The sequence below is a fragment of the Corvus moneduloides genome, chromosome 2, assembly GCF_009650955.1.
Source record: "Corvus moneduloides isolate bCorMon1 chromosome 2, bCorMon1.pri, whole genome shotgun sequence".
Taxonomy (NCBI): Eukaryota; Metazoa; Chordata; class Aves; order Passeriformes; family Corvidae; genus Corvus; species Corvus moneduloides.
This window is the reverse complement of record NC_045477.1, coordinates 81696451-81710209: the sequence shown is the minus strand read 5'-3', so window position 1 is coordinate 81710209 and position 13759 is coordinate 81696451. Positions and strand designations below refer to the sequence as shown.

The 13759-nt window shown below is 42.4% G+C and overlaps 1 protein-coding gene across 6 annotated transcripts in view; it reads right to left on the bottom strand.

Moving 5' to 3' along the window:
• Positions 1-13759, bottom strand: part of FARP1 (FERM, ARH/RhoGEF and pleckstrin domain protein 1) — a 205426-nt gene that overhangs the window by 21354 nt on the left and 170313 nt on the right. For 5 of the 6 annotated variants that reach the window (XM_032100083.1, XM_032100082.1, XM_032100080.1 and 2 more), the window contains 3 exons: positions 10440-10630; positions 8921-9010; positions 6639-6772 (listed from right to left, as the gene is read on the bottom strand). In XM_032100083.1, the coding sequence (XP_031955974.1) occupies positions 6639-6772; positions 8921-9010; positions 10440-10630 (415 nt within the window). The remainder of the gene's footprint in view (positions 1-6638; positions 6773-8920; positions 9011-10439; positions 10631-13759) is intronic. The other variant, XM_032100081.1, reaches the window with a different exon arrangement.

Sequence of the window (13759 nt, the reverse complement as noted above, 5' to 3'; positions counted from 1 at the left end):
AACATGACAGCTTCCTTCCACTCTACCCCAGCTCCATGCTGAGACCCCGGAGCAAACCCTATGCTACACTGCCATCTTCCCCAGCTCCTCAACATGCAAATCCCAAGAAAACAAGAAGAAAGACCAAGAAAAGAGCATCCAAACACACAGAATATAAAAACAAAACTTAAAGATACAACATATCAGATGATGTCTTACTGCTACAACAGCCCAAAGCACAGGAGCAGAAAAGAGAGCTCTCCCTGTGTTGTATGTTTTGAATAACAACACTCAGCTTGCTGAGATGGAAGAAGCTGCTCATTTGTTGTGCATCAATGGTTAAATTGTTCTTCTTACTCCTTGTTTTCACGGGTCACTGTTTGAACATGGTGTCTGCCAATGACAAGGGACAAAGCTCAGGGCCTAGGGTCTCACAGCTTTTCATCAGGAGCTGATTTATGATGCCCATCTCCCTAGAAGATGTAGGAGCTGTTTTCCCCACACATAATGTGCCCTTACTCCACTGACATTGTGGGGGGAGGTCTAAAGCCACTGAAAATTATGCTGAAAAATTAGGACATTATTGTATAGTAAGGTCATTTCCCATTTTTATCCAAGTAGTCCCTTCCTTTTTACAGCAATGCAAGTGTACAATAGCAAGAGAAGAGGAGACTGAGTTATACCTGGTAAGAAATTCAGACACTACCTTATATGTATTACTCTAAACAGCCATCAGCTTGACTTACAGGGATTACACAAGCAGCCCCGTCAGATTTTCAAATTACATAAAGTTCTTAGTGTATATAATTGAAAAAATAGTGGAAAGAAATCTCAAGTCAGCCCATATCCTGAATCAGAAGGAACAGAAATTCGATGGGGATAGTGGAAAGGCAAAAAAGAAGAGAGAGATATCTCAATAGAGATTTTTTTTTTTTGAGGTACACAAAAGTCTTTGATTGCAGTCCTTGAATTGCAGTTAAAATAATAATAAATCAATTGCAACAAATTATATTTACAATGTGTGACCTTGTGTTACGTGCTCAGGAACTCCCTCCTGAATACGACAGCTGGTTCTTTGAACATCTAGATGCTTTGAAGTTTTTTATGACTTTATTATTAACTAAAGTTCTAATGTTAAAAAATACCTTAAACATTCCCCATTACAACTGCCTTTTAAATAAGAAAAATGCTTTGTAATTGGAAAAGAAGAGTCAATAAAAGCAAACACCCCCTTCCTTGCTCACACCCTGCTGTTACACAGCACTTCTTACTGCCCTGCCCATTCCAGCCAGCATTGCAGCTGGACTTCCAGCAGTTAAGTGGAGCATGACACACTGCTCAGAGCCTACGAGATGCACTGCTGAAGCCATCTGAGCTTCATCCAGAGTCACACCACAGACTGTGCATACTTTTAAAGACTTTGAGATGGCTACCCCTGTTGTGGGAGAAACCCCACCTACAGCAAACATGCATCAGTAATGCTTTTAAATGGTAAGGGATCAGAGCAAGTAACACCACTGCATGAAAATGTTACATTTCCACTGTTAATGCAACAGCATTCCACATCTTGGTGTGGAACAGCCTCAGAGCTGATCCTGGGCATATCCTGCTGGGAGAGCCATAGAGATGGGCTCTAGCTCTGACTAATAGATCCTGGATATGCTATTTCTCTCCCACGATTTCCAGTTAATTTGGGCGTAGCACAGCTCCAATCCCCAGAGGTACCCCGAAGTGACTTCAGCAATGAAAACTTTCCTCTCAAAATCAAGTGCCGTGTGCTGGCACCAAGCCCATCTCCATGTCTTGGTCTCAGGAATCTGCAGTGCATAACTCAGAGGTTTGTACAACATATACCTCATTTCTGTACACAGGACAAAGACACTTTTGAAATCATCCTCTTCATGCTTCCTCACCAGACATGCAGAACTAGCTGAACAGTCAGCACTCTGCTTTTGAGAAGGCAGATAAGGACTGCTGCCTTGTTTATATAAACTGTCTATCAGGCTGTTCTTCCTCAGCGCAAGCATTTATTCTCAAACAAAAAGTGGTTCATAAATCAACATTTGGCTCATCTTCCTACACCTCCCTGAGTGCTTTTTCATTAGAGGTTTTAAATTTTGCTTCCATAAATCCTGATTGCGCCTTCTCCTTTCATATGCTAAGATCTAAGAGTCCTTTTTTTGCAAATTACCAGCCACACATTCCCATCTGGTAACACTGAGCAGCAGCTTTCCTCAGAAAGATCTGGGAGTCAAACTACCAGTTTCCCTGGAAGCAGATGAGTCTGCCTGCACTTCTGGGAAGTATGTCACACTTTTCCTTCCTAGCACATGGATAAGGCCCAAAACACAGACTTGTACTACCTGATGAGGGCCTTCTTTGGGCAGAAACAGCTATCCTGGCTTGCCCCAGCATTGCTCTCTATGCTGCTCATTGGTCAGCCAAAGGAGGATACTTACGGTTCTCCATTTCCGACTTTCTGTCAGAATTTAAAGAAACCAGTGTGGAAACTTTTAATACATTTAAAGGGGTGTGGAAAGACGAGCTCAAATTTTTTGGACAGAAAATGGTGCTTGCGGCCCAAATGAATAGCTTATTAAACAGCTGAGGTAAAAGAAGGAGTAGAACCTAACTGACATCTCAGGTTCAACTGCCCAGAAGCTGATGAAGTCTATCACACTCCACCTGCACTGCCCACACCTCTCCCTCCTTGCCATAAAATCTCACCAGCCCTGGGAAACAGGAGCCAGCTTTAAGTCACTGACATATGCCTCCCATATTTTCTCCCAGCAAAAAGGCTTGTAAACTCCTGGCCTTGCACCCAAAGCCTTGCTGAGGAGCAACCTGCATGAGCCCTGGCAGCCAGGACCAGGATCTGGATGCCCAAGTGCCGGATGCAGCTCTTCTGGCACTTGCTCATAGAACAGCCTGACGTGTGCTGTTCCCTCTCCCACCTGAGGCAGCTTCTGGCTCTTCTCCTCGTCTCTTTCCTTCCTGTGTGACAGGGCAAAGCACCATGCCTGCCTGCATCCACCAAAGGTCATCCTTCCTCTCCTCAAACCACACAGCCTCCAGTAGGGTATTTCACCTGTTCCCAGGAACATGGCCAGTCTCCAGAGCTCAGCACAGTTGGGGCAACTGAGGAGATTCATGGGCTGCTTTACTGGGCACTGCAACAGCACAGGCAGGGCTGGAAACACGGCCCAGAGCATGAGATCACTGATCTTAGGATGCTGTGCAAAAAAACCACCAGGAATCTCCTCAGTTTCGTGACCAGAAAGAAACTCTGGCTGAGAAAAATGCACTGAATTCCTATGTTCTGCAGGTGGCTATTGGTGTCAGTATCAATCTATATTGTATTAGAAACTACCACTAGGCCCTGGACACTGAGATGTGCTGCTCTTAGGAAATGCAGCACTAAAGAGAAAAATAGGTGAACTGTGTAAAGAAACAGATCAGACCTGCCAGAATCTATAACCAGGTCAAAAGCATACTGGCCCTTAAGACGTTCTGTAGCAAACAGCCTGCCCCTGACTGCAGATTCAAACACTTCAGAAGTCTTCAAGCAAGCCAGAAATGCTTTTAATAATAGACACAATCTGAGCTTCTCCCAGCCAAATACTAAAAGTCTATAGATGTTTTAACAAATTAAAGGCGTGGAGACATCTAACAATTGTTATGCACAATCCCCCTGAGCCTTGCTCTCCTTACAGCTCTTTTGCATCAGCCTCAGCTTCAATATGATCCAAGGCCTAAGAGAGCAGGGAATGACCTCCTGTTGGATCTTCCAACATGCAGCATGAAGGCTTGAAACAAACCTTAGAGAACTGCACTTATGTCTGTGTAGAGTGAGCAGGCTGAATCGCACTTTAAGTTGATAAAACCCAGCATCCTACTCACTAGGGGAACACAGATGACTGGTTGCAGGAGGCTCTCTCTCTCAGACAAGCTCCCAGAGGACATGTGGGTAGCTAGGGGTTTCCAGCAGCTTGATGAAGTCCACAACCCTTTCATTCAAAGGCCCTTTTTTTGTAGGACACATCACCCTCTGACAAATGCAGAGCAAGCTCTTGTCTCAAGACAAGCGTCCCACCTTCCTCCCCCCATCCACCTGCCTGGAAATTTAAGAGCTGACATGGAAGAGTCAGATTTAAATGAGCTGGCTTGAATCCTGCCCACATCTGCCTGCAGCTGCACCACCACTTCAGCCAGGCCTATGATTTGCTGGGCAGCTGGGAGCAACCTGCCTGGAGGTGGTGAACACAGCCAGAACCCACTGCCTTAAAAACACCTGGGGCCAAAGACAGGGGTACCATTCTGGCAGTGCAGACATTGAGCTAAATGACCTTGACCATGCTGCTGACAGAATTCCCTACCACATTGCCACTAGCTTCTTGTAGATGCTGAGGGGCTGTTTAATCTTGTCACTCACTGTTTAATTAAACACTAATCTCTGCAGGATAGAGTTTATTGCTTGCGGCTTATCTCAGCATCTGTGGCATGATATAGAAACATCAACACCTCCAAAATAATACCTGTCAGCAAGTCTGCTTCCCTTCCCAAGGCACGTATTCAAATCTTACAGAACTTCAACAACAACCACTGTCTACAACGGGGGTGTTACATTAGGTGCATCCAGGCTGTTGGTTGCAAACTGAATGCAGACCACGGGCAGGAACGTGACTGTTTTTTTGTCAAGTGATTCAGAGCAGCTGACAGAGAATTCCCAGTGGCTTTACACTAACTATGGAAGGACATGCAATAGCTGAGCTGACAAAGTGAGAATGAGATGCCCAGCTGGGACAAAGTTACCTCAGCAGAATATTTTTGAACAAATTTGGATTGCAAAGTAACTTTGCAGCAGATCAGCACTTTAAATCGCAGGGTAAGTGCAGTTTAAATACGATATTAGAAACTTTAAACTGAGGTTTACCACCCTGTGAAACCTTCGGACCCAAGGAGAAGCTGGAAAACAAAAGGTTTATTCAGCTCTAAAAGAAGCTGACTGAAAAGGAGAAACAAAGTAAAACCATGGAAACTCTAAAAGCCTAAATACTTTTTCTTTCTTTTAACATAACTGGCCCTTCCCTCTACTTACTACAATGTCACCTTTCCACAGCAGGCTGCTAGTGCAGCATCATCCAATCTTTGAAAAACATCACACCTGAACAGGAGGTTTGCATCCACATCTAATGCCACCAGCCACCTCTAATGCCACCAGAAGGATATAGGGGGTATATCTATTTCAACATGTGCCCCAGGAGTCAGCACCCAGTGAGATTAGACTGGTCTGATAGAGAGCAGAACTTTACTAACTGTATAAATTTTCCTTTTCTGCCCACCTTAGCCCCAACTAGTTGGGGATTAACTCCAACTACTGTTAATCTTACACCATGGTTGAAGAAATCAGTGTTTTGTAACATCTGAAAAAACCTTTTTGGAGTACCTGTAATAAATAGTGCAATGCAATTAACACCAGAACAGCCCAATGAAAAAAAGAGAGATACAGGCAGGGTGGCTGTGCAGAACATACCTTAGGAATAACTATGTTAGTTATATATAAATACATATACAAACTATATATATATTTATATATATACACACATTAAAAATTACATTAGGAGTAATAAGTTGACCAAAGTCCTGGGTGAGGATATCAGCTCTAAGAGGCAGTACCACATTTCCCTCTTCCCAGAAAACACCTGCTAATTCTGCAACTGTGCAGGGGGGGTTTGGACAGCACTAGTCTGCAAAGTGCTGTGCCCTCATTCAATGATCTCACCACATCATAAGAGCTAAACTCACACACTCTGTGTTTTGCTATTGTTTTGATTCATTAGTTAAAGAGGCACCCATCTCGATTAAACTGATTAACACCCATTAGGTCTACCTGCTCTGCTTTCATGTGATTTTCACTGTCACTTTTCTAACTGAGAAGGAAAAGCTCAGCTCCCAGAACCAAAGTTACAAAAATTGCCTACACAGAGCAAGACAATCTAGTTCAGAGAGGTCTAATCAGAGCAAGCAGAAGGCTTCTGCTTGTGCTGCTGCCTCCACCAAGATTTCAATGGTCAAATGAATTAAGAGTCCTGCCAGGGAAGAATTACTCAATTCATAGCTATTTCATAAAAATGCCATGTTTTACTGTCACTATTATGTTAAGAATAGATAATTTTCAAGCCCAGTGTCCTTTTCCAACACTCTGTCAATTTGTAGAGTGCAAGGTAGACCTTGAAAGTGTCACAGCTGCAATGCTGCAGAATGAGAAGCTGATCTGTGAAATCCTCCCAGCCTGTGCCTATTTTGACAGAAACAGAACCTGGTCCTTCGCCTCTTCCTCTTTATTACTGATAAGCCTTGCTTGCAGCATGTTCTTCGAAAGATCTGCCATGTAGAAACACTGACATTTGGCAAGAGAAAGCTTCATCCAGAATGATGATCTCATTTGCATATGTCTGTAACTTATATATCTGAACAACAGAGTTTGTCGAGTAAACATGAACGAAGCACGATTCAATAAACCCTGTCTGTTAATAACCAACATCTGTGACTTTCACAAATTAAGCACTACAGTAGATCACAAGGAGTTAGCAAAAAGGGAATGCAAAAATGCTAAACTGCATGAAATAATACAGATAAATAACAATCAACAGTCTTACCACAGAACAAGTCTCTGCTCAATTTCCTTGAGAAAACCAGTGTGAAATTTGTGCAACGGTTCAAAGTTGGAGAAAATTAGATTTTTCAGTGTTTCAGGCATGCAATCCTCTTTACTCACTGCACTCTGAAACCACTACAAAGGAAAAAAGAAGCAAAATTATCAGTGGGTAGAATGCAGAATCATTTGCTGTCTTTATGTACCTAACCCAAATACTCCTCACAGCTAAGCCAGCAAGGATCTTGTTTAGCTGGCACTAGGAGTACAACCCAGACTATCCCTGAAACTCCTGTGTGCTGAACTGGTGCTCTTATCAGAGATCAGGCCCTGCATAGTTGAGAAAGGAACTCCCTGCCCCTTTCCCATCACTGATCAAATCCTGAAAATTCTTTTCAAACCCAAACTGGTTAGTCAATACAAACTGAATTTGGAAATGCTGGAGGTGCAAGAGAGCTTGCAACACTTGCAAACAATCCAGTAAAATCAAAAAGAAGTATGCTCTGCACTTTCTTTTTGCCGAGTTCCATCTGAAATGCCTTTGGCAGGAGTTGGTTCAGTAAGCACCCACGCCCATGTTGCTGCGTGCACACAGAGGACATCACTTTGCAAAGCGAACAAGAGGAAGACGCTGCTATCACAAAACAGGCGTGGCAGTGCCAGACACTGCAAAGACTGAAACAGGCTCCTGCTCTGTCTTGCTCCATATTCTCTTTATTTCGCCCTAATAGACTATGGGTCACACAAAACCACAGGACTAGGCAGCCTGCCAAGGTAGCAATGCCTATTATCTTCAACATGGTAACACTGCTCCCTCCTTACTGTCCTGAGGGGTTCCAGCTATCTGTGGTTGACTTCCAGCAGTGGCTAGAAGGCTGTTGGGACCATAGTAGGCTGTTACAACAGTCTTGCTTGACACTACATCAGCTGGAGCTGAGCCAGACCTGGGATGAAGAGAGATCCCTCCCAAGCTTCGGTCTCCCCTGCTTTATCTCAGCACCGAGGAGAGCTAAAGTTGAAGCACATCTATCAAGTCTCAAATTTCATGCACAGCAGTTGTTCCTTTTCCAACTACGTCAGCTACTTGTTCACTCTCAGTGGCCTCCTGGGCCAGTCACTTGTGGAGCACAGCTGTATGCTAATCATCGGGCCTGTCCCTCTTGGTGATCCAGCAAATTCAAATTTGCCTACCACAAGAATAAAGGACAGGGTAGGAAATGGGGTTTAGCTCTGAAGAGCTAGAACTTTTTGTTTCTGCAGCCACTGGGTGAAATACTAGATGAAAACAGCTATCTGCTGTTGAGACTGCAGCAGTGAGTGCAGAACTATCCCACAGAACCTGGCCACTTCTCTCAGCAGGCTGGCTTCCCAGAAAGCAAGGGTGAGTAGCAGTGGGGCCACAGCTACCTTGCTGCCTGTAAAAGCCATGTTATATTGCCTCTGTCTAAGCTGGGCTCTGATTAGCTGCATCTGTCATGTGGGATCCTGGAACAGAGAAGAAGCTGAGGAGAAAGTGCGTCCCTGGTTCCCAACTGGTCCCAAAGTTCTCCCCTGAAGCACGTCCTCCTTTCCACAACACTCAACACAGGAGTCGGCAATGCACCTTACTGGGTGATTTAAGAGCTGAGAGATCTGGAGCTGGCCAAAATGCCATGAAGGGGTTTGGATCCCGTGCCATTTCACAGAAAATGGTTATTTAAGACCAGATCTTGCACACATTATTCTTCGAAGTGAAACAAGACTGTTGCTGTGTGCGCAAATATGGCAGCTATTTGCCTTGGTGATTTTAGCAACCACACTGATCAGATGCTACAGATGAATGACTCGTTTAACACACAGTTTCACTCACTGAAAAATTAGAATCATTCAAATAGGTACTCCACAATATTTCATGTTAAATGGAGGGCATTTAATACAGTAGAAAACATTTATATGTGCCCCTAAGGAGCTACTTCAGTTTTAAGAGAAGTCATTGAAAACCCACAGGCATTTTTAGTAATTATAACCACAAAGCATGAGAGCAAGAAAAAATAACTGAAGCGTGTCCCAAGTTCCTCAACCTGATACAGTTTCTTAGCGCATGTTACTAACCACAGAGCAAACCTCTACTCTCTGATTTTTGTGTTATTTCCTCCCTGGAGGAGCACTCCTGTGCACGGCAAAGAATACCTACAGTGCAGAATATAAAAGCAGCATGCAACAGCTAGGATGTTAAATGGAGCAGATGAAATACCACCACTGACTAGAGCTTCACGTGTTTCGTGAGTAACGCTCAAGTAAACATACCGATGTGATGACTTCAAGGTCCTTCAGGTATGTTCTCTCCGTAGTCGCCACTTCTTTAGCCATGAAGTAAGCTTTCTCAGTTGGGAACCTCTGTGAATTGCAAGCACATTAGGTTTTCCTCTGATTTTATGGAGAAAAAAAACCCGTAGATAATAAATCATGAAGAGAGTTACAAACCAGTGACCCTTGCTTATGGTTATATCGTGACTCATGCTTGAACGTTCCTAAGCCCTGAAGCCCAAAAAACAATCCTTCCTTGCAAACACAAGAGAACAAGCACTTTCTATGGGTTTTTGAGAGACTTCTTTTCCTGCCAACATGATTTCTACAGCTTTGGGGTGTTGATGTTCCTTTCAGTCTATTCCTGGAACAGGACATATTGTGAACTTTATGAAGACATCCTTTGCAGGCTAGATGACCACTTGAATCAAATGTCAAATTTGACAAAATGACAAAAATCTGTGTCTGATCATTGTAAGTTTTATAATCAGGATGATAATCCACAGGAAAAATACTTTCAAAAAAATTCAAACCTGTAAGATTTCCCCAGGCTGGACAACTGAACAGTGGGAGAGGGGAAGGATTTTAGACTAAGTTACAGATTTAAAATTTCTTAACTCTGAAGAGCCAAAGGAACCCAGCTGATCTTCTGTGTTGCTCAGGAAGCAAAAATTAAGGAAAAAACATCCATAGATCTTCTTTGTCTCCTCCCTGAAGACATATGATGCAGTGGAAACACTGTGAATGCCCTGCGAAGGGAGTCTGTGTGGGCATTTCCTAGTCAGAATACACACAGCAGCCACTGGCTGCTCTATCTTGGACTGGCACAGAGAGTCCTGACTCTCTTAACTGATTCTCAGCTTTTCTTCTTAGATCTCTTTCACATAATCTTGCTAACTACGCACAGTGTGAACAGAGATCTTCCTTACACAAACTCCCACTCTCCAGCAAAGCCTGTGGAGTTCCTTTATTCCTTCTGAGATGCTTCAAGCTGAGGAGAAAAAACAGGCCACAGAAGGACAAAAAGGAAGCCCCTCTCACCCAGCAGCAGAGGAGGGATGAGCCAGCAGGCACCCAGAACACCCTGGCTCAGACAAACACTTTATCTTCAGAAAGCAGTTTTGGATGAGATGCTCCCTTATGGTTTTGCTGCAATGATGGGTCTGAGCCAAAGTCAAACACTCCCAGCTGAATGCTACAGGCTGTGGCTCAAAGAGAGCATTTTCTACTCCCACAACCAGATGCTCCCAGTGGTGCTCCCAGCAGAGACAGACCAGAGAGCCTGGGTTGGACACTCCCACAACAGGCTCAACACTGTTCCTTTTCTTTCTGTCACCTGGAAATTTTCTCTCCAGCAATGGAGCTGACTGTTTTGTTACAACAAACTACCAGACTCCACTCCTTAAAAGCAAGTTAGATTTACAGGAGACCCTGTCCAAACAAGCTCCTGAGGTTGCAACCAACAGGAATGGCAACACATCAGAGAGAAGAGACACAAGGCCAACTTCATTCCCCTTACCTTTCTTTTGACCTCTTCCTCATCATCAGCCCTGATGCATGACGGGTCATTCAGCAAAGGGCTGACCAAGGGAGATGACTGCTTGGCATCAGGGCTCAAGTTTGGAGATAAAGTCATATTTGCCACTGATGGTCCTCCTTGGGAATTGATGGAAAGCTCTGAAAGGTGAGGGCTGCCAGTCAGAGAACCTGCTATGAAAAATGATAAAAGAGAAATCAATTAGGACAAGCTTTCTCAAGAAAGTACCACAAGGAATTATAATCTTAAACTGCAGCATGTGAAATTATGCTACAGGACATAGCCATCAGGGTCCTCAAGTGGCCTTGAAGCCAGAGGAACTGCATCCACTTGCATTCACCATGGGACCGGTTAAGTGTCTTTTAGCTGATAAAACTGGCTGAAATTACTATCTCTGTAGGGAAGGGATCAAGACACAGATGACTGAGCTGCAATTCTTTACAGTGAGAGTGGTGAGGCACTAGAACAGCTTGCTCAGGGAAGCCGTCGAAACATCCCTGGAAGTGTTCAAGGTCAGGCTGGATGGAGCTCTGAGAAACCTGGTCTAGTGAAAGGTGCTCCTGCCCATGGCAGGGGGGTTGGAGCTAGGTGGTCTTTAAGGTCCCGTCCAACCCAGGCCATTCTATGATTCTAAATATCAATTTAATACATAAAAAAAAAATCATCATTGTAATCCACTCTATAGAAGAGAATAAATACAACAGTACAGGAATCATCCCTGGAGTGCCATTCTTTCTAGCAAAGTAGAACTTCAAACACTCAAATCAGTACTTCATAGGGAACTACAGGACACAAGTTAGTACAAATTTATCTAGTCGAAGTCTAGAGAGAAAGGATGACTTTCTACAGCGGTGTTGCTGCTAAGACCAGTCAGATCTAACATGAAGGGTGAAAACTACTAGTTCCCCAATTTCTACACACAACACGAGTATGTATATTATACCTTGTAAGTCTTTCCATGCTCCTCTGATTGTTTGGGATGGAAATGCTAGCATTACATTTACATAAGAAAAGCAATACTTTTAATGCACACAGCATGACAATTTCAGATTTTCACAGATATAAAGTCCCATTTCATTTTGGATTAAAAATATTAAAGAATTAGACAATTAATTACACTTCCATGGATTCATATACACTACATTAAATATTACTGAAATTAGCATTTTGTCATCTGGGAAGCAGCCAGATTAATGACTGCACAGAAAGAAAGTTTGCCAAAAATGCTGAGTGTTCTCCCAGTTATCCCCTCCTCCATACGTCTGAAAATCTAAACCTGTTTTAGAAGAAGAATCTGTCATGTGGAAGAACATTTACAGTCTGTGCCATTTTGGCATCACACATTAAAATCCAACCAAAAAAAAGTGACAAGCTCTTGACTACCACAGCTAACAGGCTGTCTAAGATTAAATGTAAAACACATACATTGCTGTATATAATTAGGGTCAAATACAATTTACTATCATGTGATTGTGTCCTCCCTAAATTATGATAGGTAAATGTTCCTGTGGCTAAAAAGAACACAGCTGAGATACTCCAGTCAATATAATATAAAATAAATATAATTAGGCCAGTAGTAAAACCTATTTATTTTCTGGAAGAACTCAAGATTTATTGCTAGAACATGAATGTTTTCCAGTTCCAAACCAGTTCACATTTATAAATCATTCCTTTGAAAAGAGAAGGAAAAAACAGCACAGTTATCAGTTTACGTAATCATGACAGTTATGTAACCTATTATAAATCAAAGTCAAAGCAGTATTTGTCTGAAATAATGGTCTGTATTATTACAGCTAGCAAGAAAGGATTTACCAACAGTTTCACACTAAATCAATGTGCAGTGAAATTTGAGAAAATGCCACAGCTTGTTACACAAATGTCAATTTTATTGACACTAGCACACAACTGCATACAGTATTTTCCAAAGAAATGGAATTCATCATTGAGAAATAGTGAAACAGATTAATAGCAAGGTTGTAAGGTTAAAAGTACTTAACTACATTACAAAAGACATAAGAAAAGTGATATCACCTCAAATGTGGAAACAAAGAAATTCTGGCACTATCCCTGTCATATGACAGCGAATAAATGATTTGCACCTCTGTGAGAAGTTCACAGCATTGTAGTCTAGAAGTTAAATAGCACCTATCTGTGATAGATAGATATAGATATATTGACATACCTACCTACCTATCTATAATCCTAGATCTAAGTTCTGATGGAACTTTTATCAGTACAACTCAAGTATTTCAAGCTACAAAATATCAAAAGGACAATGAATTAGAAAGATACCCTATCTTACAGTTGGAAGACATGGGAAAAGCATTATGGAAAGTATCACAAAAAATGTGCCTGGCGGCTCACAGCACTGTGTACACACTCCACTGATTAAAGACTTTGCACATCAATGCATCACTGACATTCTCGAAGTTATTTTGCAGCAAGCTGAAATGCTGCACCTTCCCTTTTGGTACCCATGTGGGCGTGAGCAGTGACCAAATCCAACCACTACCACAACCTACAAGCAAGAGCTCAGACCCCACCTGCCAATACGCTGAACAAGTGAAAATTAAAATGAGTTATAAGAAAGTGGCTACATTACAAAAGGGCCTCAAAATGTTTTTACATGCATACATTCTTGGGCCTAATTACAACCAACACAGCCATAAATATCAACACACTGGATGTTGCTCTGGGAAATGTGGGAAACAAATTCGTTTTGGTGTGAGAAAGTCAGTAAGCCACGAAGAAATGAAAATGCAGGTTCTTCCCTCTCCCATCACCAATCAGTCAGGACATGTGTCATGCTGATGGTTCATGGCAGTGCTGCAAAGTGACTTTCTCTTCTTCACAGAGGTGAGGAATAAATAACCTGAATTAAGAAAATGTTTCATCTGATGTCCTGCCACAGAAGAGTATATTCATACAGGCTCTACTCATCAACTACAAACTGCAGAATATAAACAGAAGCAGAAGGGAGAAGACCAATCTTATTTACAAAGTACTGAAATCCCTTACAATTCACCCTAAAGGATTCATTGATTGACAGGCAATTATTAGCATGTCACTTGCCAGATAGCAAATGCTACTGCACTCAGGAGGCCTAAATGGTTTGCAGCTGGTAACATGGAATTGTCTTTGCTCCTACTTCAAGTGATTTTATTTAGATTCAGATTTGGGCCATCTTTCAAATTTAATGGAGTCAGCTGTATACACACAAACCAAGAGAAAGTACAAAAGAATGTTTATGTAAGGATTGTTTAAGTATATACTAAAATTATATCCTTGAAGGAGTGGGTAGG